The following is a 26,943-nucleotide window of genomic DNA, read 5'->3' as shown; positions in this document are numbered from 1 at the left end:
GTATAGGTTCATTTTTTAATAGTGTGATGATGAATGGTCCCTTCATTTATCACACTAGTCCTTTTCTCCATCTTCACTGCTTCCTGAGGTAATAAAAAGAGATTGAAGACAGTTAGATTGCGCTCAACTGATTGATGAGTATTAGTTAAACATGGCTACTTCATATTATTACAGGGCTCAATGAGCACGGTGTATGTAAAACCTGATAATAGTAGAAGTCAGTGAAGACATTAACTAGGAAAGTGACAATGTCGTAAAGTAGTAAAACTAATATCATCTTAACACATTTTCATTTAAAAATGCATATAATGACATTAAAGAGTGCAATGAAAAAAAACCTTTTAAAGGAACAGTTTTCGGAAAAGACAGGGATCAATAGAAGGCTGTTAGCTTAGCATAGCATAAAGCCTGGAAATGCAAGCATGGCTCTTGTGATTTAGATACACTATATTTCGAAAAAATTGCTAGACTTGCCTCCTTGTTCGATGTCAGAGTCAGTGAGATGTGTGAGGGAGAAGCTGGCGATGCTGGCTGGTGAGATGGAGAAACGGGAGTAGTTTGAGGAGCTGTTCCAGCTGGGCTCCAGCACGCGCCCTACTGCGGGGGGCGGAGAGGAAAAGCGAGATGCCGCCGATGAGGACATAGCCTTTGATACGGGGTCTTTATCCGTCTTGGGCAGGAAGGCAGGTGAAGGGGAGGAGAAGTCATCATCCCACTCAAAACCACCACCTGTTGGAATTAAATGAACCAGTCAGAACACGTAATGCAAAGACGATATTCAGTAGTCTTGTACATTAAGTGGGTTTTGGCCTGACCTTCTTCATCTGTGGAGCTCTCGGAGTTGGTGAACCGGTTCAGGTAGCTGGCAGTGGATACCGGGCTGCTAAACTCTGGTACCTGGCTGTTTGAGCCCGAGGAGTGGTCACCCAGTTCCTTGGTGGGCGTCTCCTACATCAGAATGAGTTGGATTTTAGTTAGAATGGCCATATGAAATCACCTAGCTAGTTACACCTACAACAAAACAGACAATACTTTACCTGGTCAAACAAATAGACGGTGACATCATCGAAGAAAGACACAGCTCTTCTGGAGTTATCTGCATTGCTCCTCGCAGCAAACGGGGAAGACGAAGCCTCGACGTTCAGCGTTGTTGGTTTCAACAAGCTCTTCAGGTTCTTTGCACTGCTGTCATCAGATACAATAACTGGCACTGTGTGCACGACGTCGTCCTCACTGTCTGAGCTGGAGCTGTGCATCTGGTATGCACGGATGTCATCGTCAGAGTCATCGCTGTTCTCGTCCTCCTCATCCGCATCCCCGCCATCCTCCTGTCCATCTAAACCTGAGCCGTCCCGCCTCCCTAGGTAACGCCCCTCCATTTCCGGCTCTTTTATTTTATGACCATCACTGGCGTAGGTCCTGGTTAGTTTAGCGTGACCTGTGCTCTCTGCTGTGGGCTTTGAGGGGGCAGCAGAAGGGAGTGAGGTTGAGGTTTCTATATCTTCTGATGGGTCTGGTTGATCAGGAGATGTAAAGTCCTTCAACACCTCTGGTTTGATATGATTGTTGGTAGCCTCTGTTGCTTCCTTCTCACATTTCTCTGTAAGATCTGCCTCTGGTAATGTCCCCCCAACATGAGGATCAAGCGTTTCTCCATCAGCCTGTGCTTCAGTGGTTTCAGAATATTCTTGCTGAGAAAATAAAGAATCAACATCTCTCTCCACGTTAACCTCCAATGGTGCACTTCCAGCTGCCTCGCTGACCGAGTTCCTCAGCCACGTGACTTCACCGGAACCTCCAGCAACTGTTTCTTCAGACTTTTTCTCAACTTCTGATTCATTGTCTGAGAAGTAGGCAGAGTCTCTGTAATTACTGCCCATGAGTGGTTCCTCCGCTGGGGCTTCATGATCTGGTTGCTGGTCCTCACTAGGATCCTCGCTGTGAGCGTTCAGAACACCCTCTACTTCAGAGATAATGATTTCTGGTGGAACCAGATTTGTCGCAGCCGAGGGCTCTTCCGTTTCCTCCTCTTCTTTGGCAACACTCAAGCCATTTTTGACAGGGGACTGGTCTTTGACGCTAGGCTGAGAGTTCCACTCAGGAGACTCCAGGTTCTCCGTCTCATATCCACTGTCTGATATTTTGTATGGAGGCTGGAGTTTGTGTTGGGCTATTTGAGCACTCAGCTCTTCTCCGTGTTCACTTAGCCTGTGGATGTCCAGAGAGTCTAAAGAGTCTGGTGTCTCGGCTGAGTTATCAACAGTTGGTAGCGTGGTGGACATACTGTCTTCCAGTAAACTGTCCTGGCTGATCTGGTCCAAAGACGGCCCAGAGACCAACAAAGACGATCTGACAAGAGGACGCCCATTGGTATCCATAAAGGATTCCTCATGGTCAGACAGAGTGGTTTCTAGTTCTATATCTGCATCTTCAATTAGTTCACTCAACAGATCGTTACTTGTTAGGTCTTCGCTGTGTGCGTTGTCTGAGGACAATGCTTGGACTTGCAGGTTTTCAGGCATTTCACCTTCTATGGGCTCAACATTATCCTTTGAGGTTCCGAGGTCATCTTCAAGGCTGGGAATTTTGGCATCTGTGCACAATAAGTCCGTAGTGGCACTTTCAGAGAATGCAGGGGTGTGGTCATCAGTTTGACTGATGATAATCTCAAACCTCTCTGAGGTAGAATCAAAACCAGAGTCTATACCTCTGTCTGAGGATTGCAGCAGACCAAGGTCTTCGGTGGAAGAACTATTTCTAACTGGCAGCTGGTTGCTTGTGTCGTCTTCTGAGACCACTGTAATGAAAGGCACCAGTGTTTCATTTTCTACCAGAGACTGACCAAACTCCCCCAAACTGGCACTTGGAGAGTCTAAAAGTTCCTGTCTTGAGGATGTGCTACTTGCTGCAGGTTTTAAATAAGTGTCCATTGTGGTTAAGCTGCCTAAACTCTCAAGGTTGTCCCAAGAACGCATTCTGAATGTGTCTTCTGGCTCGTGGGCTACACCGGGTAAAAGAAAATTATCCTGTGGGCTTGAGAAACTAGATCCATCTTTCATCAGTCTCTGGTCTTTGAGAAACATGAAGTTGTCAGCAAGTTTTTCAGTATTCAGAAGCCTCTTCTCATCTGAGTTCTCCCCCTCCACTTCCGCAGAATCAGTCAGGTGAGGGGCTTCTGAACCATCCTCTAAAAAAGAATCCCCATAGCTTTTATCGGTGTCCACCTCTTGGACTTCTAAAGGCGCACCTTCATGGAAAGGGTTCCCATTGCGTTCTGGAAGCTCCATAAAACTCCGTCTCCAGGAAGGAGAGTCCTCTTGCTTGGACCCCCCTTCATTGAAGATGTTGGCGTGGTATGGACTGTCATTTTCAAGAGATGACCAGATGTGGCTGTCAGGTAAATATGAATCCTTGGAGTCAATACTTTGGTGGAAAAAATCAGCATCGGTGCTAGATTCATCAAGACGGACATCTTGGAGAACGACAAAGTCTTGCCGGCCGGAACTGAAGTCAATGTCTTGCCCTCTGTTCCCATCTTCCCCAACAGTGCTCTCTCCTTGTTCTTCCAGTTGTATGTAAAATTCATTTCCATTCAATGGCTTTTGTGCGTCAAACACTGGTACAATCCCAGGAATTCCTGAAGAAGTGTTATCACTTTCTTTGCCCGCTGCTCTAGCTGCAGGATCGGGGAAATGAGCCTGAATGTCTTCACTGGAAACTGGAAAGAACATGCTGTGATAGTTCAACGTTGTGTCCATGCTTGAACGTCCATGGTTGCCTTCGTAGTGGTCGTGCTTGGCTGCCTCCCAAACGTACTCAAAGCTGAGGCCTTTGCTTGTTTCAGTGACAGTGAGGACTTCATCGATCTCTTGTCGCAGGGCATCATCAGCAAACTGTTCCAAGATTGGGAAAGAGGAGTGGCTGACGGTGGTCTGCCGTGTGGAAGGGTTAGGCTTGAGAGCATCCCAGCGTTGTTCAAAATCTTCCTCTATGTCCTTCTGGCCTTGCATGCGTAGGTAAATCAGCAGACGGTGCACTTCCTCTGCTGTGGCTCGCTTGTCTGGAGACAGCCAGCAGAATTGCAGGACCTCATACCTGCAGTTACAGGGCAAAAAACATCTCTTAAGATAATGGCCAAAATCTTTTTTTTTTTTTTTAAATCAATATTTAACTTATAATAACTTTTTGTTTCATAATATTATTGTTATGTAATTTGTTTCGAAGACTCACCATCTGTCAGAATAAGGAAGCTCCAGCTGTGGTTTAAAGAGTTTGACTTGTTGGTCCTTGATCACATGATTAAGAACTTCCCGGTCAGACAGATGTGGGTACGGCTGAGCCGCGTTCTCAAAGAGCTCCCACAATGTGACCCCCAATGCCCTACAGAGAGGTGAGGATAAAATAACTGTTGGAATTTACGGCAGGACAAGAGTTATCTGGCACACTCCAAGTTCAGCAAGTGACATTGACCTCTTGACCCAAAACCATAAAACTTAATGAAGGGAACTGCTAAAAATATCCAAACCCATGAAAACGGCACAGTAACGTGGATTATGCTACCATTGATGCTATTTACATGGTGAACATTTTGAATCTCAACATATTTCTAGTCGGGGGGTTGGGGGGGTGGTCTGGCTTATGTAGCTACAATTACCTTACATAACTCTGCAATTTATGATCGGAAAGCATTTGGGCAATGAGTCGTGAAGTCAAGGAGGAGCTGAAAAGACTGAACAATGTGGAGAGATGCTTCGCTGGTGCACTGTCAGTGTCTTTTCCCCTCTTTTGGAAATTATCCAGATTGCTTGGGATTTAACAGCTCTGCAATTAGCAGAAATGGCTTGTTTTCTCAGCATGAGCCAGAGGTGGACTGCAGAGCTATTTACTGCCATACTTCATTCCAAACGTGTATATCTTGATTACAGGACATGGCTCCAACTGAATTATCTGCAATAGGGCAGCATAAATCTCTCCTTCTTTCTCAGGAGTGTCATTATAAAATATGTTTGGATCAGATTCAGTTTCACTCACAGTCATTATGAGTAATGTGTTTTTAAAAAAGGTCCTCTAGTGTCAGTGAAGAGCTACAATCTGGTACCTACCAGACATTGCTGGGCTTGGTCTGCTCCAAAGTAATCACACCCCCATGGCGCTCACCCACCAGCTCTGGAGCCAACCAGCGAAGGGGAGCGAACACATCATCCTCTGTGATGATGTAATCCTCCTATAGTCACATTGTAAAAAATGTCAGTCACACAACATTTTGGCTACTTTTACGAACCGTAACTTTCTGGAACACACTGTAAATAATAGAGCAAACACTTACACATTAGATACACACAAACACGTCATTAAAAAGCACTCAATAGAAGAAATGTGGTTGTTTATTTGCTCTCATTGAGGCAGTGAACTCTCACTTCGCCTCTCCCTTTCTTTACAGAAATAGATTCAGTCAGTGACCTTATGGGTATTAAATTCAGACAGCCAAACTGATGGATCAGCAGTATTTAAAGAATCCAGTAGACAGAACTGCCTCAGGACATACGCAGCGTGTCAAGTTACTAAAGAAGATGGTCTCAATTCTTCAGTGAAATATACAATTGCTCAATTGGCAAACACCTGCGCAGCCAACGACGAAGATGGTTTATTTTCAGTCAGGTCATCTGGGGCTGGTCGCACAAAGATAGACTTTGACAGTGACTTCATTACAACAAACAGCCAGACGTCAGACAGGCAACTTAAGTTCATCAGTTGCGCAAAGAGGAGTCGTTCTTAACCACCTTAAGAAGGACGCATTAGTTGAAATCCTGCTTCAACTACTAAACTCTCATTTACGTGTGTTTACATTATGAGGCTTGTGGAAGGATTCAACAGTTACAGTGATATTCATGAGGCCACATTTTCTAAGAAGTTTGAGTAGAAAAACTATAACGCAAGATGCTACTGGTCTATAAAAACATTTTTTTATTCTAAATTGCTTGATTTACTATTAATGTTTTCTTCATTGGCTATTAAAACAGCACCTTGATGTAAAATAGTCTGGCGTAGGCTGGCTAACTTTTTAAGCTTAAAATGTGTCTAAGATTAGAGATGCACCAATTAACTGGGCTCTTTTTGTTGGAAAATATGTCAACATAAATATCTTGACCTTGAGTTCTGTCAGAAAAAATAGAGCATAAATTAGGCAGAACAAACGGAAATGTTTTCACTGCATCATCCATCACAGATGCCCAGTCCCTCCCACAGTTTCTCTCTAGCTTCACAAATACTCCAGATGGCGCAGTCAACCTTGGTGGGAGTCAATATACAGTAGGGCTGCTTGTATTTTACTGTATATCATTGGTCAAAGCTAAGCAGGCACTGAGGGCCAAGGGGCTAAGAGATCTAACAGACATCTTCATCTGATATGCATTTGGATATTTCTGTCATGTATCAGGGTTTACAATTTTGTTTTTTGGCTTGTATCATGGCTTATAGCAATGACGGGAAACGGGATAAGAGAGAGGGGGGATGACACGCAGCAAAGAGCCACAGGTTGGACCTGAACCCTGGGCTGCTGCTGCGAGGACACAGCCACCGCACATGGGTTGCACGCTCTACCAACTGAGGTACTGGGCTGTCCCTAATATCAGCTACTTCTTAGTGCACATTTTCTCAGTTTAGTGACTACATAAATATTAACCGACACAGCAAGACTTAGTGGATTACCACTGGTAAACCAGACCAGCAATTTCAAATAATATCACATTTTTTAATCAGCATCAGCCCTGAAAGTTTGAATGGATCGTGTCTGATCTTAAAAACAGCCTAATTTACAGTATCTTTGTCTAAAATGGCTCTGGTGTTGACAAGAATATGCGCTTCCATACAGTAATTATGATACTGACATAATCTCTCTGCAGAATAGATCTGAAATTGAGATTTATACTTACTTTGTATCTGTAGGGTCCAATTCCATAGTCTCCAACTTTGACTGTTAGGTCTGCGGTCAGGTAGCAGTTCCTCAGAGCCAAATCACTACAAGAGCACAGAAAGAGACATCAGCATGACACATGAGGACAGTTTAGAGTGTGTACTTGTACACAAATGTACAAGTACCAAAATATTCACTAATTATGAAGCTTGAAAGTTTATGAACATCGATCGAAGGAAAATATTCAGCTGATGCTTGTTTCTGCCCCAGGAAATTCATTTTAGGCAATAACCATCATTAATAAATGCTACATTTATATTTAATTAAGCTTTAGTTAATAGCTATTTCACTGTTAACAAACAAGGAAAAGCTTTATTATCCATTTATTAAACAATTGGAAAGGTTTATTAATAGTTGCAACTTGAAAAAAACAAACAAGATATTAAGATCAACAATGACTCCAACATCTGCTCTTAACCTTAAAGGCTCAGATTACCTCACAACAATCAAGGGCAAAGGACTCTACCAAGGACGGACAAATGACTGGCAACTATAGGAGCTTCTTCGTCTGTCATTGGCCTCGGCTCTTCACCTTGCAACAAGACTCACACAGGAGCTATTCCTGACTGGTGCATACAGCAGCAGGATATAGTTTCTAGAGGAAAACACAGGCTCTGAAAACTGTTTGTGGGGCTGCCAGTAGAGGGCGCTAAGATGCTCAGAGGCTCCCTCTGCACATTAAACAGACATATGGTAGTTCATTCACACTGAATGAAGAGGCAGGTTTTGGTTTTCCCTTTAGCCCTGCGGCAATCCCTGTGCACTGGTTCCAAACGAATGACACTGCTGACACCAGTGCTCTTGTGTGTGTGTGGCCCAGCTACCGTCAGAGGCACTTAAACCTCTGGAAGACGAATGGAGGTTTATTTTAAACTATCCTATGCTGCTGGCTGAGTGCCTAACATACAGAAACACAGCAATATGAAATGGGTCCAACAGCTTAACCATACAAGGCTAATACATGGCATGGCAATGATTGCTCCTGTACCACCAGACACCAGAACAGTCTGGTGTCATTTCTGTTGGCAGTTCAGTTTATTGGTTTTATTTGTGTGATCAAGAGGAAAAGAGAAAAACCCTGTCACATTATGTTCAATACCAAGAAATTACTGTTAATAATGATCATCTTTCAAAATAAAAAAAAATAAAAAAATTAGATTTTCACCAAGTTGAAACATTTGAAATGCAATAATAGATATTAAGCTATTAATATTTTTTTCAATTTCTGCCAATAGATCCTCCTAAATCCTACCTACTGGACCTTTAAAGGGGAAACTAAGCTGTGACTTAGGTTTAATTAATGTTTGTGTAATTGAGAAATTGGATTCGACTACGTATCAGCGAAATTTAAGTTTTTGAAAACTGGTGAAAAGTTCTGGGTAGCAGATCAACCACTTAATACCCACAAACTTGGCTCATTACTTGACAGAAAGTCTCAAACTTGCACTGAAAAAAAAACAGAGCAATCACTGAACCCTGCCTTTTAAGAAACTTCTTGCACATTTTCTTAATGAGAATATATTCATGGCACACAGACAGCACAGTATGTGTTTTTCTCTTTTGCAGCACCATTCTCAGCCTTGCATTGCAAAGCTGAGGTTTCAGCTTTGGATATCAGCCCACACAGCACTCGCCCCAAGGGTTTTGTGTCTGCAGTGCTGCACTATCAACATACATTCAATTATGCCAGCATGTGGCTGCGCTCTGAATCAGTATCTGTCAAGCTTTATTTAAATTTTGTGGCCATAAAACAAGAGTGCCACAGAAATATTATGTATATATATATATAATTGTAAATGAAATTGGTCCACATTGGAGTGAAGCTTGTAGAACTCCCTTTAAGTTGTAACAAGGATTAAAACACAACAACGAATAGGAGGCTATCCTTTTACACACAAAGAGCAGAATCATCATATCCTTCTGGCAGCGACAGCTGACACTGTGGCAATGCATGGGAGCTGTGTAATTGGAACTCTCTGAGCTTATTCTGAGCATGCAAAGTAGAGCTGATGAGCGGAGCATCGTATGTTACCCCCGAGCCACAAGTTCCCAACACCCCCTGTACCCTACTGGCTGCTAGTATCCAGACATCCAGTGCTTGCTGGGGGTAAAAATGAAAATGAAACGCGGCCTCTCTGCTGTACACACCTTTTTTGGAGAACACTGGTGCTCCTGAGATTGGCTGGACAGTGAGCACTCAAGTAAAACTAACAGTTGACCGAAGTCTTTACAATCATAATTTATGATGTTTGTGGCTATATATTTACAAACTGACATTACATAAACAGAGATTACTTCATATTAAATCACATGCCATAAAAAAGTGTATTAGTATGCCTTGACTTTAACATTTAGGACACCAACATTTATATGTACTTTGTTTTATGTGAAAATTGTTAAACATATGACATTTCCACCAAATCTTTAATTTAAATGTCATCTAATTTAAATCCTTAGAACACCGTAATGATATCAGTTATGTTGCACGACACAAGAGTAGCACACGTTTAGGAGAGAAATGTCAAAAGATTTAATTAATAAACATCCTTTAGAATTAAATATAAATACAGCTAAGAGTTTCAAAAGAACCACATCTTCATTAAGTAATACCTATGTATTTATTTCAAAAGAACAACTAATCTAATATATTAAACTGAGGCAGAAAAGTACCAAATGTTGGCTCAGGTTGTAATTAAAATACGTCATTGAAGTGTTGTTGTGTCTAGCCGTCACGGAGAGTGAGTGGTACCCTAAACAACAGCTGCCAGATTAAGTGTTATGAGACTCACAGTGCTTAGCTCACTGGGTGTAAAATCTGTGAGCTTGCTCAAGTGTTGCAGTTCTGAAGTGCTACCTGTGCAGGAAGTTGTGTTTGTGAAGGTGAGTGACACCAGCAGCGATTTCACAGGCCATCCTCTGCAGCTGCAACAACTCAGCGTTTCTGAACATCCAATCCTGCTGAGACAGATAGCCCCGCAGATCTCCCTGCAAACACACACACAGACACACAGCAACATCAGTTCATCAGTGTCAAACATAAAAAAATCAATAGATCTAGAAGAATCTTATTTGTATTTCAGAAATATGAGAAATTTAACAAGTGGTTGTAGTTAAATGCACTGTGCAGAGACCGCCACACAGGGGCAGCAGACTCTCCTGTTACCGTCTCCTCAGCACTTCTCACTGCTGATGTGTGAGAGGACCAAATAAGGGTAACACGGTTTAATGGACATCTATGCTGTGTCACAGAGATTTATAAATAAAAGAGTGCGGCTCAGGTCAGGTGAAATACGTTGGGTGCTCCAATTGGGTTTTCGGGAGCTCACGAGTGGAGGGGAGAAGAGAACAAGGTGTCCCGTGAGGAGAGTAGGACATGATACTTTGAGTTAATTAATCCCACACCAACATGATAAACAAGCATGTGTGGTTAGAGACAGAGAGTGAAATTAAGGCTTATGTTACCAGTTTGACTGATCACAGTGCCATGAGAGGTTAATATACGACAGTGAATCTAGAACAATAAGTTGCTTGTCATCTTGGTTTTCATAGGGTAGCTACACCCTCATGCATACCCTGCTTTAAATTTCATTTTGCCCTAAATAGGACCATAACTTACAGAATGACGATCAAGCTGTATTTAGAGTGATTGAGACCATAAACTCATGAGGAAACTATATACTGAAGCAATAAATCAAGTGAGAAGTAGGGCCATTTTCTCATAGACGTATACTTTTTGCAACCAGTTAAGGTGCCCCTTGCTTTCCCTTAGCAAGACTGCAGGTTTAAGGTACTTCTGAATGGCTTCAATTTCAGACCGAGTGCAAGTCCACTTCCTTTAGACATAATAAAGCTGGAAATGTCTGTGGACACCTGAAGTTATTCAATAACATGTACCACCAAACTTGTCAATATGGTATATTGTACTTTGAGTCTTTCTGATATTTCACTACAATGGGTGCATTAAAAAACAAAATCAAAGGGCAGTCTGAACATGCTTGTCTACATTTTGAACACTATATTTATCTCTGACTTCCAAAATGTGAAAGCATTTGAAATCATGTTTACAACAGAGTAAGGCGAAGGAGATTCCTGATGAGATGAACGGTGCTCCCCTGAGGAATGAGCAACCAAAACCATGCTGTACACATCAGAGTCACATAATATTTGAGGCGCTTTTGTTAAAAAATGCCTGCAAGCCGTTACTGAGCGTGCAAGTTTGTGTTTGTGCGTCTGTGTGTTTACAAAGGTTTAACTTTTCCCTGAGCTATCTCTCTACAAGCAGCTTAGATCGGTCATCTTACGTAAGCAACATTGCTTGCTTCAACCACATTCACCCCTGCATACACACACACACACACACACAGAAACAGTATCACAGAAAAACACACACAGCTCCGAGAAGCAGTCTTCAGAGAAGAGCTATATTAAATGTATGGTAAGCGATACCCTCTCTGCCTGTCTTCATTTGTGAAGTCTCTGCAGCAGGTGATTTGGTCTGGGTTTCAAGGGGAGGATTCAGCGCTGTTAATGAAACAACATTAACTGTGAAAGGCCAAAACAATTAGACCTCGTGTCTGACCTGTTAATAAGCAAGATTCATGTCTGACTCAACCCCCACATGATCGAGGTATGTAAATAAGTGGATACCAGAAGCAGGCTGTTGTTCTGATTACTGTTAGCTTATTTGCTTGTAAGCTAAAGAGAGCAAGTGGGCCGTTGAAAGAAATGGAAAATCCAGGATAAAGCACTTAAAAAGGTGCAATTTACCCAAAATGGTTTGTTACAGTGTAACCAACTTAGCCTAAAGAAGTCAAGAAAGACACCAACCAGATAAGGACAACTTTACCCACAAGGCAAGTTATTATAATGCTCAATATGCCTACTGGCAGAGCATGGTCACTTAAGTATAACTTAATAAATGCCATGACAGTAAGAGCGCTTCCATTACACCATGAGGATTGCTGCTTTAACGAGCATAATAAATGAAGGAGATCAACGTCTTACAAAAGCCAAAAGTCAGCTGGCTCATGTCTGAGACCCTGAACCAGAGAAGGGTCTGAAAAACGTCCTGGCCAGGCACCAGGAAGGAGATCCATGCATTAGAAGCTGTCACTCACACTATGGTATGTGACATTCTGTGGCCCCCGCACCAGTTGCTTGATGTATTCTGATGTCTAAAATGCTTTGAGTCAGGGTTACCCTGCACGGGTGATACAGGACAGAAAAACCACCATCAATCAACAGGCTGTCCCTGTACGTTGGCTTTTCGGGATTCATCTTGTCCACTGCGCAGCTGCAGTGTCATATTTCATGTTTTGGTATAAAGGGGGATGATTGAAACAGCCTGTAGTATTAAGAATGGTCTTTAACTTTTTTTGTCTCATGTGAAGCAAGTATTATTTTAAGTTTTATGTGGCACAAATGGAGCATGTGGAGTGGAGAAACACGCATTGTGTAAGACAATACCCCACTTGGATGAAGACCTCAAAACTCTTTATCCACAGAGGGATAACGAGCATAGACATCACTCAGTTGTGCTACCCTCGCACATTATCACCTTCAACAAACAGGACCAGGTCCTCATCACGCTATCTTCACTAATGAATCACACACACTTGTGATAAGTCATTCACCTTGACTCATTTCCATCCCCTGTCAGAGACGATACAAGAGCCGACTGGGAAAGACCACAATGCCAGGACATGGGCCAGGCCTGGGCAGCTGACAATACACCGGCCCAACGAAGTTACGCAATGTCTGGCAACATGAGCCAAACCGGACCCTGCTGGAAGCGTTACCAGGTCGTAGAAGTGGGAAGGCAAGGTGGGGGTGGAGTTACTCAAAGTGTATGTGTCACCTAAGCAGCAGAAATGCATTTCCTTCTTCCTGCAAGCTAATAAAATGTGGCTCAACATCCAAGGAGCAGAAATGAAAATGACGCTGCAGTCTGCACATTTGCACAAAGGCAACTGATACATCACATAAAACAGATTCTAATCCACTTCTAAAAATACTGTGAAGTCAAACTTTATGGCTCAGGTTGGGCCAACTCATTCATCGTTACCACAAATAAATTACATTCTGAATCCTGGATACATGAAGCAGCTAATGGCTGGAACTGTGCATCTCTTATGCACCCTGACACACATGGGTCTAAATCATTCAGACAGATACACACAAGATTTATCACTGCCCAAGTAGGGCAAGGGTCATCTGATTCAACAGTACAGTCACGTAGAGATGACAAGTAAAGCCTGCACACTGGCTGACTGGTTGTTGACATTAGTGTTTTAATTAACTCTGGTTATTTTTGAGGCCGTAGTTACTAGTGCTGGTTGTTTTTCATTTTAAATGTTATACTTGGAGGCTGTTTGTCAGACTAATATTAAGACATCAGTTATAATGAGAAAGTGTAATTTAATAGAGTAAATGATGAGTCAATTTAAAAATAAAAACATATTATATATTTAACCTGTAATACCTATTTTTTGGTCACCTTGGGGCAGTAAAAACAAGGTGTTAACAAGGTTTTAAGTTGATATGGCAAAGTTGGTGAATGCAAGTCTTATATTCACTCTCTTTTAACTCTGTTTTGGTTTTTTACCAACACTGTAGGGTATTATCTGGATCTTCATTTGCTCACTGTGGCCAAAAATCACAACATCAGAAGGGTGAGAGTGAATCAAAACAGAAAAGTGACAGACTGGACAGCTAAACAATGAGCACGAAATTATAACAAATCTTTTGTTAACCTAAAAAAAAAACCTCTGTTTTCATCCCGTTAAGAGTCATGTTAAGGATATAATGGCTATAATGATTACGTATTACTGTGATATTTTTTGGAGATGGTCATCGTACCTTGAAATCTCATTGTTGCTGTTGTGGGATTATATCATATTTGAAGGTGTTTCTAATATTTTTGCTCCCACTTTTTTGACAATGCGATCACACTACAACTATAGCCGAAAATATTGAATCAGCGTCTCTACCTTCTTACAATCAGTTGGACTGCATTATAATGTGCAGGGTTTCCTATTTCCTTGATTACTAAATCAAACAGAACCTAAGTCGGAGTATATTTTTAGCTGCTTATTGCATTTGTCACCCCATAGGTTTCTTTGGAACAGCTTAGTTTACTTTAGACTGAGCTCAACAGTCTCCTACATACACAAGGTGCAACCCATAAAAATGCACAAACACAGCAACTGGTGGAGCTGACACCAGAGGAGCGTAAATGGAGCCTGTTGCTTTACTGGGTGAGGTGGGAATGTGAGAAGTCCCAAGCTTAGACTAGCTATGCGACTTCAGGCAGGGGGAGGGGAGCAGAGGAGGGAGGGGAGGGGAGGGAGCTCCCAGCAGTCCGGGCCCGGCCCACCCAGGACAGATAGAGAAACAGACAATAAATCAGCTACTGTGATGGAGCCTGAGTCACTTCAAAATGTGAAGAAGAACAGAAAGGGCTAATTTTGGATTGAGATAGTAGGCTTTCTGTCCAGATGGTCAGCAGGGCCGGTCAGCTGTTCATGCTTGCTGGACAGTATTTAAAGGGGTCTTGCCCTCTGAATTTGTGAGCTTAACAGACTGACGAGAGCTAATTCTCAGATTTCTCAATTAATGAAGCCTTATAAGTGAACGAGGACCGAGATGGCAAGCAGTAAACAGACGATGCCTCAGTCCCTCCACACTTGCATACAAAAACTGTATGTTAACTGGCACAATAATGCTAAATAAGAGTACACAGTGCAGATCCAAAATACATTATTTCATTCAATATTCATTATAATGTTGTTCATTTTGGCTGCAATTAAAAGATTCTTTAACAATCAACATTTCTTTGAGCATTAATTTGTGCCTATAACTGACACTCAGTAGAGCAGGTGGCCACTCACCATTTGACAGTACTCAAAGACAAGCAAGAAGGGAATGGCCTCAACACACTGTCCCAGGCATTGGAGGATGTTTGGGTGCTGCAGCACTCTGTAAACAAAGCTGATGTTAATAAGGACTGCAATAAGCTTTTTAAATAATTCCCTCAAAACAATGTTGGTACAATTTGAGAGGAGATTAGGTCTAATGCAGTGTGACAGAGGAAAGGTAGAGGGTGCTGCTAACATTACTGTGATGTCAGCTATTTCTGTCCACATGCACTGTACGCATGTCCTTCCAAACACATAATCAAAACACTACCATTACTCAATCGAATATTAAATATCTGAATTGCAGATTAAAAACATCTGAAAAACAATAATAGTATCCGGTGAACAGAGTTACAGTGTTTACCTGTATGGATCCCCTTGCTGCAGGAAATCATTCTGCTCCTTGGCACTTGCATTAGCTTTTAACTCCTTCACCACCACTCTGGCTCCACCTGGATCTGTGTAGATTTCACTCAGAAGGACCTGTTAATGCATACAAACCTTTTAGACTTGACAGGATACAGAGAAATGGACCAGGTTAAAAGAGGTCCATTATTCCCAACAACTGCAGAGAAAATCACTGACAAAAGGCAAGAGACCTTGAGATGTTGCAGAATAAGCAGCAAAAATTCAAACACTACGCTAACTTACAATTTGTATTTTTAAATTTTTTGGAAAAGTGGCAAACTTGTACATTAAAGGAAACAAATCTCACCTGGCCAAACCAGCCATTGCCAATCTCTTGGATGTAACTCAGGCTGTGACGTGCTACCTGGAAGCCTGTGGATCCCTCTGTGAACCAAACCACAAAACAATGTTTACATAGACTGTACTAAAAATAATAATTTCACTTTGTGCACTTGTTGCTCCTAAGTGTGGTAATTTCATCACAGTACTTGTGGGCAGCAAGTACACAACGTGATACATCATACTGAGTAGTTACTAAGTAGTCCCTCATTACTTAATGATAAGGACATGTAGCTGATTTCTTAAAACAAAACTAAGTAGATACTTGTCCTAATCATGATGAGGGATCAATGAGGGATTACTTGGTAACTACTCAGTATGATCTATGATGATCACTGTACCTGACAGAGCACACAACATAGTAACCAATGATTAGGTAATTAGAAGTAATGAATTGTCACTAATTTGTGCCACTCGGCAGCTGGTTTAGAGTTAATCGGTAGCAGCTTGTGAAGACAGCGGTCAGTAGGTTGATTCACCAATATTTATGAACTAATCATGACCTTAATAATAAATATTATAGTATTTCCCAGTCTGTGCTCTAGTAACTCATCATTATCGACTGCCAATCACAAAAAACACACCAATCTTCCATATATTTTCATAGATCTGTATGTTTACAATTAATTTCTTTTTAAACTAAAAATAATAACAAAAAAAGGTGCTGCAAAAAATCTAGTAAGTCAAAAACATTATAAATGTGTCATTTGTATGTGTATGTCCAGTATAGTATGTAATATGTAGAGTAAAAGTGCATGTTTAGACACACTATAAATCTGTTTGTCTGTGGGTGTGCATGAGTCTGACCTGTGATGCGGGCAGGAGGTTGGAGGTGTGGGGGTCCAGGCAGAGCCACAGGGGACACAGCGAGGGTGTACACCTCAGCTGGGGACTGCATAGAGGGAGTGTCCTCTGCCGGTGGAGTGAAGTCGATCTCATCATCAAAATGGTCCTCGAACTCCTAAATCAACAACAAAAATCAAGAGTGGATGTAACCTGGCTTGTTTCACAACAGAAACCGAATTCACAGACACTGTCCATTTTGCTCCGACCCCACTCTGTATTCATTAGGTGTGTCCCACATGGGCCCAGGTGGAGCTATGTCTGTCTGGCGAGCTGCCTGCTGGGACTCTCACCTTGAAGTTGATCTCCCTCTCCTTGCAGCAGGTCACACAGTTTACTAGCAACACCACCAAGGCCACGAGCGCCGTCAGTGACACCACCAGGGACAGGTAGAGAGACACAGACAATGTGTCGCCTGTGCTTCCACCTGAAATGAGAAAAACGGACAGAAACCATGCTGAATCATTTATAGTTGTGCTTCAAAATTAATTTGGAGGAGAATGAAAGAAGGCAGCTGACAGCCTTGTCATAAGCATTAAACATAGGGTGTGTTTGACAGTAATACAGCACACTTGGGTTGCACTGGCTGTTCTACTAAATCCACCCACAACAAACGCTTAACAATAAAAATAAACTGCAGTGCTCTTAAAATGCAACTTCTTGAGCTTCCTGCTCTCTTTCACCAGCAACACCTCTGCAGAGGGAAGAAACACAAAGCTGTAATACTGTGAAAGACAGTAATTTTGCTATGAGGAGTCAAAACTGTGATTTTTTTAGGTTTACAATTTACACAAGCATGACATGACTCTTCAGGCCAAACAATTTCAACCCCTAATCAGCTATTCAGTATTCAGACAGCTGTGGGGGTTTCCACTGGCTGATAAGCAGCTGATGGTGCAGCAGCGGTGACAGAAGGTGTGGGCCCGCTCCAGTGAGGATGCTGCTGTCACAGCATTTCAAGTGTCAGGGCTGACGGTAGCCTTACAACCCCCGCCCACTGTGCTGCTTAGTTGCTGCTCTCACTACACTGATGCTGACCAACACACAAACACACACACAGGTTTACACTGACTTCCATTCATTGAGCAGCATAACAGCATTAACACAGACCCTTAGCCTAATCTTAACCAGGACCGTAGAAATCATGTTTTGCAGCATGAGGAGCAGTCTTTGGTCCTTATGAGGACTACTTGTCCTTACGTGGTCAGTGTTTAGGGATGCAAATTTGTAGCAATTTCTTTAACCGATAGTCAGCTGCCTTAACAATCAATGATCGGTTCATCATTAATATATGAAATATGCTGGGCACGCTTCCATTAGAAAACTGATAGAAAGTCAGAGTCGGTTACATTAGGAGGTAAAAGAACAGATAAACACAAAGTTACGTGAACAATACACTAACACAAAATAAAGACTTCATTTCAATTGCTGGGTGCCGTCAACAACTGGCACAACAAAATCCAACCCATATTGAGGTTACTTAGTGGCTTAAATATAATAATCAGTTTGTATAGTACTTTTTAAACTAAAAATTACTTGTATTTTAATCAAATATATTTTCTCATTCAAGTATTTTGTATTCCATTTTGATATATTTGATAAGTAAGTATTTGTAATAAATTAGTAAATTAATAATCTAAATAGCCATGATTGTTGGTTAAATTCTTAACAGAGACTAATCAATTAATGATTAATTATTAACATTCTTATCAGTGTTTATACCCGGAAAGGTCCTTAATAGGTAACAAAAGTGCATACACACACAAACAGCTGAAGCTTTTCTTTCTAGTGCAACAGAGACTGCTTCACACACAACACACATTAACTAGTCGAGCTTCTGTAATGTATTTTTGTACTAAAAAAAGATAATGTGCTACCACAAGAATGGTTAGGGTTAGGGTTAAAAGTTAAATAAAAGAAGGCTGCAGTAGGCTGCAAAACTGTACACATTACAGCTTTTATTTTGAAATAAGTGATATATCAAATTAAATTCATCTGTATTATTTATAACCAAAGGATGCTACACAGGCAGAATTGGTAAGTGTTAGCCATAGCCTTGTTTCTAAAAGTAAATATCTAAAAAATGCCTTCAACCTCTTGTGAGCCATCGCTTGGGCTGGGAAATATGGCCCCAAACAATATTTTGATACACGATATATATACAGCAGTGTTTTTCAATCCTTTCGCAGGGGCCCTCTGCCCTGCATGTTTAAGATGTTTCCCTGCTCCAGCACACCTGATTCAAATAATCAGCTCGTCATCAAAGTCCACTAAAGCCTGATAACATCCACATGCATTTGAATCTGGTGTGTTGGAGCAGGACTAGAAATCACTGATATGCATTATCTCACAATTTTTTAATCTCCTCAAAAGCAGTTCATTAATGTTAGGACCGAGCAGCAAAATCGATCAACACATTATTTTTGACCAAATACCTCAATATCGGTGCTGCAACAATATTGTAGGGGCTTTGAGCGCTTTTTAGAAAATAATAACACAATGAGATTTTTGATAAATAATCATCAGTAATGTACTTCACTTAGTGCTATCACATTGTAATAAATGGTAACATTATCTCAGCCCAATGCATCTTGACATGGCGCAGTGTGTGTTTGTGCGCGAGTGTGAGTTTGTGTGTACTCAAAGCCGAATGAGACTTTGTGGGAGACTCTCCTCCCCGTTCTCCCCGCTGTGTTTATTCTGTCTCCCACTGGTCGCAGCTTGTCAGGTACATCCTGTCTGCTCGAGGGGGAATCAGCACCTCCTGAGTCTCCTTCTGCTCAACTACAAATTCCCAACAGATGAGAGCGGGTGCTGAATACCCCCAGACGACAAACCTACCTCTAGTTGTCCCATGTTTTCACACTTTTACATGGGGGGGGAAAAGAACAGACTTTGCGTATGGCTGCAACACAAACAGTCTGAGCTCTTTAAATTAGAAATCAAAGTAAGGCCAATCAGTCTACGCTTAGCCACTAAATATGAAAACATAACTTTTCATCTCCATTTTGACACGTTTTTCATTATATAAACTCATCCGGATGGGAACAATCTAAAAATGGTGGCACCTTGTAGTGTAAGCTCATCCAAATGATGCCATATGTTTGCTTGGACACTTGCTTGGTTCTGCAATGATCAGCAAGAATCTAATTTTCTGTTGTTCTCAAGTCTGTTTGGATAGTTTATCCCACAATAGAGGTGCTATCTTTAATCTGCATTTATGCTTAGGTTGCAGGGTTTTTCACAGACTTTTTTTGAGACAAAGGTAGCAATGGTTTGTGAGTGCCTTGTGATTAAGGGGGAGAAAAAAAACAAAAAAACAATTACATGTCTTGCTTCCCAACCAGAGTTGAGGGAAAACAAAGACTAGGGAAAGAAAGGGGCAAAAGGGCACAGAGCCTGATGAAAAAAGTGAAGACAAGAATGATGAAGGAAGACAGCTTTTCAATTTGACCCGTGCAGTGAGCAGATACCACTGGGTGGGCCACATGACATGGAAGCGATAAAGGTGAGCTAACCATCCTCTCACAACCAACACTGAATAAAACTGGGTAAGAAGATGCCGCTGGATCAGGACTGAATGTCTGTTGAATATCTGACCAAACGTTAAATGCACCGCTGTGAGTTTCTGCTTTCTAAAATGATCTGTCAAGTACCAGCTAATGAGGTTCGGTATCCAGTCCTATTTACTTCGGATTAATGGTAATTCATTGCTACCTTGACCTTACGTGTAACATGCCAACGCTTGGTACAGGCACATCAGAGCAGTTGCTGATAAAAGGCAGTTTCAGCATTAAAAAAAAACAAAAACCTTTGTGCTTTTGTCCGAATATTTAACAAGGTGGCGGTCAATAATAGAAAGGTGGTCTGCCTTTTAATTGGATAGGCAGGGAAATCCTAAGGCGATAGAGGATTTGACAAGCATTAAATTATGAAATGATCAATGCTCTTAGTGCAGCAGCATTGGAAAAATTGTTATCCTGCGCTACCCTTTGATGAATTTATTTTACACACATGCAGATATCAACTGAATGTCAATGAGAACATCTAAACTGTGCACGCTGCCTTATTAAACTGCTGACACCAAGCAAAGTAACTGGGATGTGTCTGTCAAACTCTTACTCTGTCAAAAGAAACAGGGGAAAGACGAACAGATTTAGCTATCGCTACTGTGCTGGCATTTCAGTGTGGACAGATCTCCAAAAAAACAAAAAACTATTGTGGATGTATGTTGTTTTTACACATAAACAATGCTTTATCATATATTCACACTGGCAAAGCCTACACCAACAACCATGCCATTGTTATAGATGACAGGCCAAGCCTCAGCTTCAGTACCAAAGCTCTTTTGCATAAGTGATTTAATTAATCTGACATCAAGTCCTGCCTTCCTCTAAATTATAAATAAAATATTCTCTTGACATGAACCTGAGATTAGAGCTTGTAGAGGCTGAAAGATAGTCTGACAACAGGCTGAGCAGTGATTTTACTATAAGTCAGGTCTGGTCAGATGGAGCAGTTGTGTATTCAGACAGCACAGCCTGTCAGGGCGCAGATGAGATGAGCAGCAATCACTTTATCTCCCTGGGGAGCATTAGATATGATCCAAAGTGTCAGCCATGACCACAGAACACCAAGCTATCACTGACAAAAATAGACAGAGTGGCTGAATATGGTCTCTTGCATCCTGACTTTTTACAATTGTCTTGAGTGCCGTTAGTTTTCCTCCCCGCACAGAAAACATACTGAACCTCGAATCCAAAACGGACATATCAAACAGAGTTCTGTTCCCCTTACCTCTGAGGAAACGTATACTTTGGGGAAAGTAATTAGAGAGATAATGTGATGCTAACTGTAAAGGTTTGAAATACATGAAACACGGATATTTTACTGATTACTAAAAGATGGCTGTTCTCCTCCACAAACCTCTCCTCTGTGCCAAAGATTGCATCGGAGAAACAGCGTATGTGGTGAAATATTGATGAGAAGAGGAATTAAAGATTAAATAGGTCCATCGTCTGGACACAGACTAAGTACAAGTAGCTCTAAATGCAGATGTGTACTTACATCTGTTAAATTAAAGTGTTTCCTACCTTTGCAATTTATCACTGACATCCCGAGGGATGTGATAAGCCTTGTAAAGTCTAATATGGCCTCCTTAAGCTTATACACAGTTCCTCTGAGGAACAGTAAGGGGAAGAAACAGGAGGGAAACTGCTGCAGCCCAACCTGATAGACTGAATCTGCAATAAACAACAGACTACACGAAATGTTTAATTATTTAAGATTGTTGTGAGTCAGACAATACAGTCAGCACTTGTCATGTCATATTCTCAAGGTGGGAGACACTACAACAGGTGACACATCCACAGGATGAGAAGAGGGAAAAAAATACAAACTAGGATCCGTAGTTCCCTTAACTGACTGACTTCCTGCACAAAGTGTCACCTGCCATTTTTACCTCACAAAAATGGGCATTAAAACAATTTATGTTAAAGAAATTTAAACTAATTTAATTATTTTTCAATAGGAACATCTGGTGGGCCAATATAAATATTATGGCAGGCCGAATTTGGCATGTTTGGCGTGCATGGGTGTTCAAATGTCAAAAACATGGTGGTGGTCCCAGACACACCATTGGCCGGGCTTTCCATGTATTAGCTTAACACAAAGTATTAGTAGTGAGTTGTTAGTTGAGCTGGTGAGGTATAGAGCTACATGTACCCTACATGTTAGGTAAACATCAAACCTCCATAAAAATGTAAATCATAAAACAATATGTACCGTATGCATCACTGTACTGATGACAGATAATACCAACTGGCTTTAATAAAGCCAAAGCGTAACTTAACAACAATCCTGTGAAAAACATTTGCTGTTTATAGTAGGCAGCTTTTTTTTTAATATAAACACCTCCCTTCTGTTTCAGCGGAGCAGCGAGGTTCGAGGCGGTCCAGGACTCCCAGAGAGGCTGCAGTCGCAGTCAGATAGGAAAAAACAGGAGCTGGGTCACGGCAGCTCTACATGGGATCAGTTCTCCTCCGTTAGGCCTTATCTGAGTCATGGGTTCATATTATGACTTGGCAGGCACCACCAAATGACTCAACTGGTTTTTGGGACCAATACGGCAGGGAGCTGCCAGGTCTTATTTCGGTTCCACTGCATATTTCAGCAGGCATTCACTCAGAGGGGGAGCTGACCCATTTTTGCAGATTTCACCCACCAGCGTGCACAAGAGTGGATGTCTGCGCTTTCAGTTTCATGCAGGATGAAGGATGGCATTGTCTGGCTGACATGTCTGGGTTGAGCTTAGATTTGTCTGTCTGCTAGACTGAGACTCATCGATCAAATGATGAGCCCAGGGAATTGAAGCAGCCAATATTTATGGCTGCCTTTGTCAGGATGCGTATTTGCAAGTTAGCATTCTGTCAATTTCAATTATAAACTGTCTATTAACATACTGTCAGAATGCAAAAAACATTGATTGGGGCAACATAAAGGAGAGGCTGGTGTTAAAGCACCATCCAGTACATCCTGGTGTGCTAGTCAATGAATCACTGAGCGATGTAGTGGAGGGGCTAAGGTCAATGTCCACCTGGTCTTACAATCCACACATGACTCTATCACCTGGCTGTTACTGTAGTTAAAACTTCCGTTAAAGCCCAACCTTTACCCATGTTTGATGTGTGTAAACAGAGCGCATGTCACATGAAGACCGGCTTTGCAACTGACCTTAGTTATTATTTTAACTGTGATCTGACTCACAAGCCATAACCGAAATCAAAACTTTATACAATGAGGTGTTGCCCTACTGTATCTGTACGCAGTGGTAAACGAAGACTGGGGAAGTGGGGCAAAGAACAGGTTGCTATGTAATAAAAGCATTAAACGCTTGCTCATACTGCAACATCACGTCTTGTATGCTGTGTTATAATAAACAAACATCACTGTTGCTAATCATTGACTGATGCCGATAAACTAGGAATGTGTTACAGTTACACATTACCGACCCTCGCTACAGCATATTCATGCATGACTCCATTCTTATATAATATAGCCTATGTTGTACTAGGGCTGCACGATATGGTCAAAAGATCATTTGTGATTATTTTGACAGATGTTGCGATGGTGATATGACTCACATTTAATGAGAATGATAATTTTTGCACCACATTTTTCCTTTTCTCTGAAAAAAACTATGAAAATCATGAAGATGTGACATTTCTTGGGGTCTGTACTGAACAAAAATGTTTCTTACATCTGAGGAACAAAATTTGAAGGCCAGGGCAGCACTGCAGCACTTCATGACAATGCTGTTTTGTCACACGTTTTACCTTTATCAAATAATTGCAGCTTCTTGCAATTTGGACGTTGCATTTGGCCATATTGCGATTTTGCGATTACGTTTCAATGAATTGTGCAGCCCTATTTTGTACCAAGTGAGGCCTGGAAAAATTGGACATATGGCATCCACAACATTAAGACTGAAACAAATGATTGTTGTTGTACTGGATTCATCTTCAAGAACTGATGTATTAATGTTTGAATGGGAAACTGAAGCTGTAACCACCAATGTTTGGCACTTTTGTACTCAATAAATGTCTTCAATTATTAATAATCATGAAAATTGTCCTCACTTGGTTTCCTGTTGATCCACTAGCAATTATATAAATGTAATCTCACATTAATTTTCCCAATAAATCTGCTGGGATTAAACTGTCATACAGTCAATTTCCTCCCGTTTCTGTAATTCTGTTTTAAGCAAGCAAGAGCAAGAGTCTCCTAATCAACATATTAAGTGTTTTTTAATCACACGGGCATATTACAATGTGACACACGATTTTGTTCCATGAAAACACTTTCATTCAGCCCAAAATAATCCAATGATTACACCCGGGACAAAACCTGTTATGTAGGAAAGATGCCTGGAAACTAGAATCAACATCAAAAAGGTTATTCAAGGTCCGTCTCGAAACAATTACAGTGTTTCCATGCTGGTAGGCCAACATCCAGTCCATTGTCCCATAAACTTTGTTAAATGTCAATGACTGGACCAACCCCACTGAAAGGTTAAATATCTCTGCACCTGCAGTTAAAACAGTCTGTACTATATTAACTCAGACACATCACAACTTCCTGGAGACTGGTTTAGTTGTGTTAAATATTAATCACAATTAAAATAGACAAGGTTAATCAGTATTTTCTGAGTTCTGGTAGGGGAATGTAATGGTTGTGTTGATGTTAATTAGCTGAATCGTGACGATGACATGCTGATATTTTCCATTATATTCATTATTAGAGGATTTAACAGGACATATAGACAGACTGTAGAATTGCTATGGTGTAGACACAAACCTACAATAGTCAGTACAAATATCCATACAATGAGGAAACGCACTTCAGTAGTGAGAATGAAATGCAGTCAGGTTGTTGTGTTGTTAGCTTTTAGCTGCTGGTTAGCAACAGCTACCCCGGCAAATATAAGCTAACAGAAACATCTGCTAGCTAAGCAGCTTGATAGACAAGAGTTGTAGTGAGTGAACAAACAGTCGGTTAGCTGTGTATCAGCTTTCAGTCAGCTGTCTCACCTGATTTGTGAGGATACAGGAGAGGGGCACCTTCACACAGACATAACGCCGATAGAAAAATCCCACTGGCCAGCAACAAAACATATCCATGGCGGCTCTTCATCCTCCTAGCTTAGCTAACAAAATGTTAGCTAATTGGAATCGTCGTCCTAAACTGTAAATGGCTGATTTGAAGCTAAATAACGTGTTTTAATCATTGATAATCTGTTTTACTTCAGTGTAGGCTACATAAACAAGCATATTTTCTGACTGTTTAGCGCTAGCGACTTGCTGTTAGCCAGCTAACTAGCTTCGGCTAGCATGTCAATGCTAACAGTTTCAGCTGACGACAGCAAACACCGCTACGAAATATAGTGTTCCGTTGTCCATAGAGACAAAAGGAGCGATCGCCTTTCACGACCTATCATATTTGGTGTGTTTAGCTTAGTGTTATTTAACTGAACATAGCGAAAGTAAATCAATCAATAGCCCTGACTATCATGAAACACCTCTCCCCCAAAGCGCCATGTTCCTGTACAACGTCACATCACGGAATGAGGCGTAAAACTCCAGATAACTGACAGGCGCCCTAACCAATCACAACAAGGAATACCTGCACGTTAAACGTACAGAGCCAATCAGCTTCGAGCTTTATCATCAGTCATGTAAATCCAGTGCTTTGTATGAAATCTGGGGAAAGCTTTTTACATCCAGTCACTTGCCAACCATGTGATGCACGCCTTACAGATTACAGAGACGACCTGTCTGTGTTCAACATTTATATTTCTGGATTTAAGACCGGCCATAAAATACCCAACAGCATGTAACTGGTGGCCAGGCTGGTTTTAATGGTGCACTGATGCTGGCTCAAGCATCATGATCTATTTCTTGTGGGTTTTTATTCATTTTTTTTTACTGTAGTGATTTCATCTGATTTTTGCTGCTCGGTAGATTTCCGGGAAACTCGATATTCCCCATGATTGAATACTAAAACAAAATGCAACTCTACTTTGATCACTACAGTTAGAAAAATAGGAAAAACGCTCTTGAACAATCAAGTTGTTGTAGGCTATTTATCCCAATTAAAGACAGTCATTACCTCTGCTTGCTTGTGTGTTTTCCTGGCTCTATGTTGTTTTAATGACTTCCAAGCAATAGCACATGATATTTGATTAATTTTTATGGTGTTATTAAACCTCAGCAAAGAATATATCAACCGATTTAATTATTGTAATACTCTGGACAAACCCACATATTACCCCTTAGTTATATGAAGCTAAGACTTACAAAATAAGAATCGCATATTCATGTGTTTACACAGTGTCATTATAATTTTTAAAATGCCTACACATAAGTAATATTAAAATTAAAGGGGCACTATGTAGTTTTGGAGATGAAATTCAAACTCAGAATTTCAATATTTACAATACTGATGAGGTAATAATACAAACTCAGAAATATCAATTTTTTCCATAAGTGAATAAACAAGCTGTTCTCAGGGGAAAATAAGGTCCCCGGAACGCTTTTGAAGCTAGAAAGGTGGCAGGGTCCGCCACATATAAACAAAGTAAAAGAGTATGGAATTGTGTTGTCCTTTAAGGTCAGTTTGTTTATTCAGGCATGAAAACAAAGGGTTTGTTTATTTAGTTTGTTTGGGCATCAAAAGATTAGAGATTCAAATTTCTTCCCCAAAACTACGTAGTACACCTTTAACAACATCACATAACTAATTGATAATTATCACATTCATTTAATCTACTGAGAGATTCTGCATTTCCTGTGTACACCTACCTCTTATTCCTTCTTAGTATCAATATGAACAACACTAATAGCATTAGGAGTTGTTGTTGTTGTTGTTGTTGTTGTTGTTGTTGTTGTTGCAGCAGGAAAAGCAGAA

The 26,943-nt window shown here is 41.1% G+C and overlaps 1 protein-coding gene across 1 annotated transcript; it reads right to left on the bottom strand.

The window, feature by feature from the left end:
* Positions 1–54: 54 nt before the first annotated feature.
* Positions 55–25,547, bottom strand: lmtk2 (lemur tyrosine kinase 2). Its single transcript, XM_073494992.1, has 14 exons — positions 25,068–25,547; positions 16,773–16,906; positions 16,444–16,597; positions 15,605–15,681; positions 15,254–15,372; positions 14,863–14,950; positions 9,828–9,958; positions 6,933–7,017; positions 5,103–5,224; positions 4,231–4,380; positions 1,038–4,095; positions 816–948; positions 475–729; positions 55–83 (listed from the first exon to the last, which is right to left on the bottom strand). Exons 1-14 carry the CDS (start codon positions 25,168–25,170, stop codon positions 55–57), a joined length of 4,638 nt encoding a protein of 1,545 aa, XP_073351093.1. The 5' UTR covers positions 25,171–25,547.
* Between the last annotated feature and the right edge of the window lie 1,396 nt (positions 25,548–26,943).

This window comes from Pagrus major, chromosome 23 (assembly GCF_040436345.1).
Source record: "Pagrus major chromosome 23, Pma_NU_1.0".
Lineage (NCBI taxonomy): Eukaryota > Metazoa > Chordata > Actinopteri > Spariformes > Sparidae > Pagrus > Pagrus major.
Note: the sequence above shows the minus strand (reverse complement) of the source record. Positions and strands in the feature narration are given on the sequence as shown.

Bases quoted from the DNA above. Each gene is read 5' to 3' on its own strand.
- lmtk2 (XM_073494992.1), bottom strand. From the start codon at position 25,170: ATGAAGAGCCGCCATGGATATGTTTTGTTGCTGGCCAGTGGGATTTTT. The intron at 16,598-16,772 runs GTGAGAGTCCCA...TTGTTGATTTAG, and splicing joins AGAGGGAGATCAACTTCAAG to GAGTTCGAGGACCATTTTGA. The intron at 84-474 runs GCAAGTCTAGCA...TTATTACCTCAG, and splicing joins CTCTGACATCGAACAAGGAG to GAAGCAGTGAAGATGGAGAA.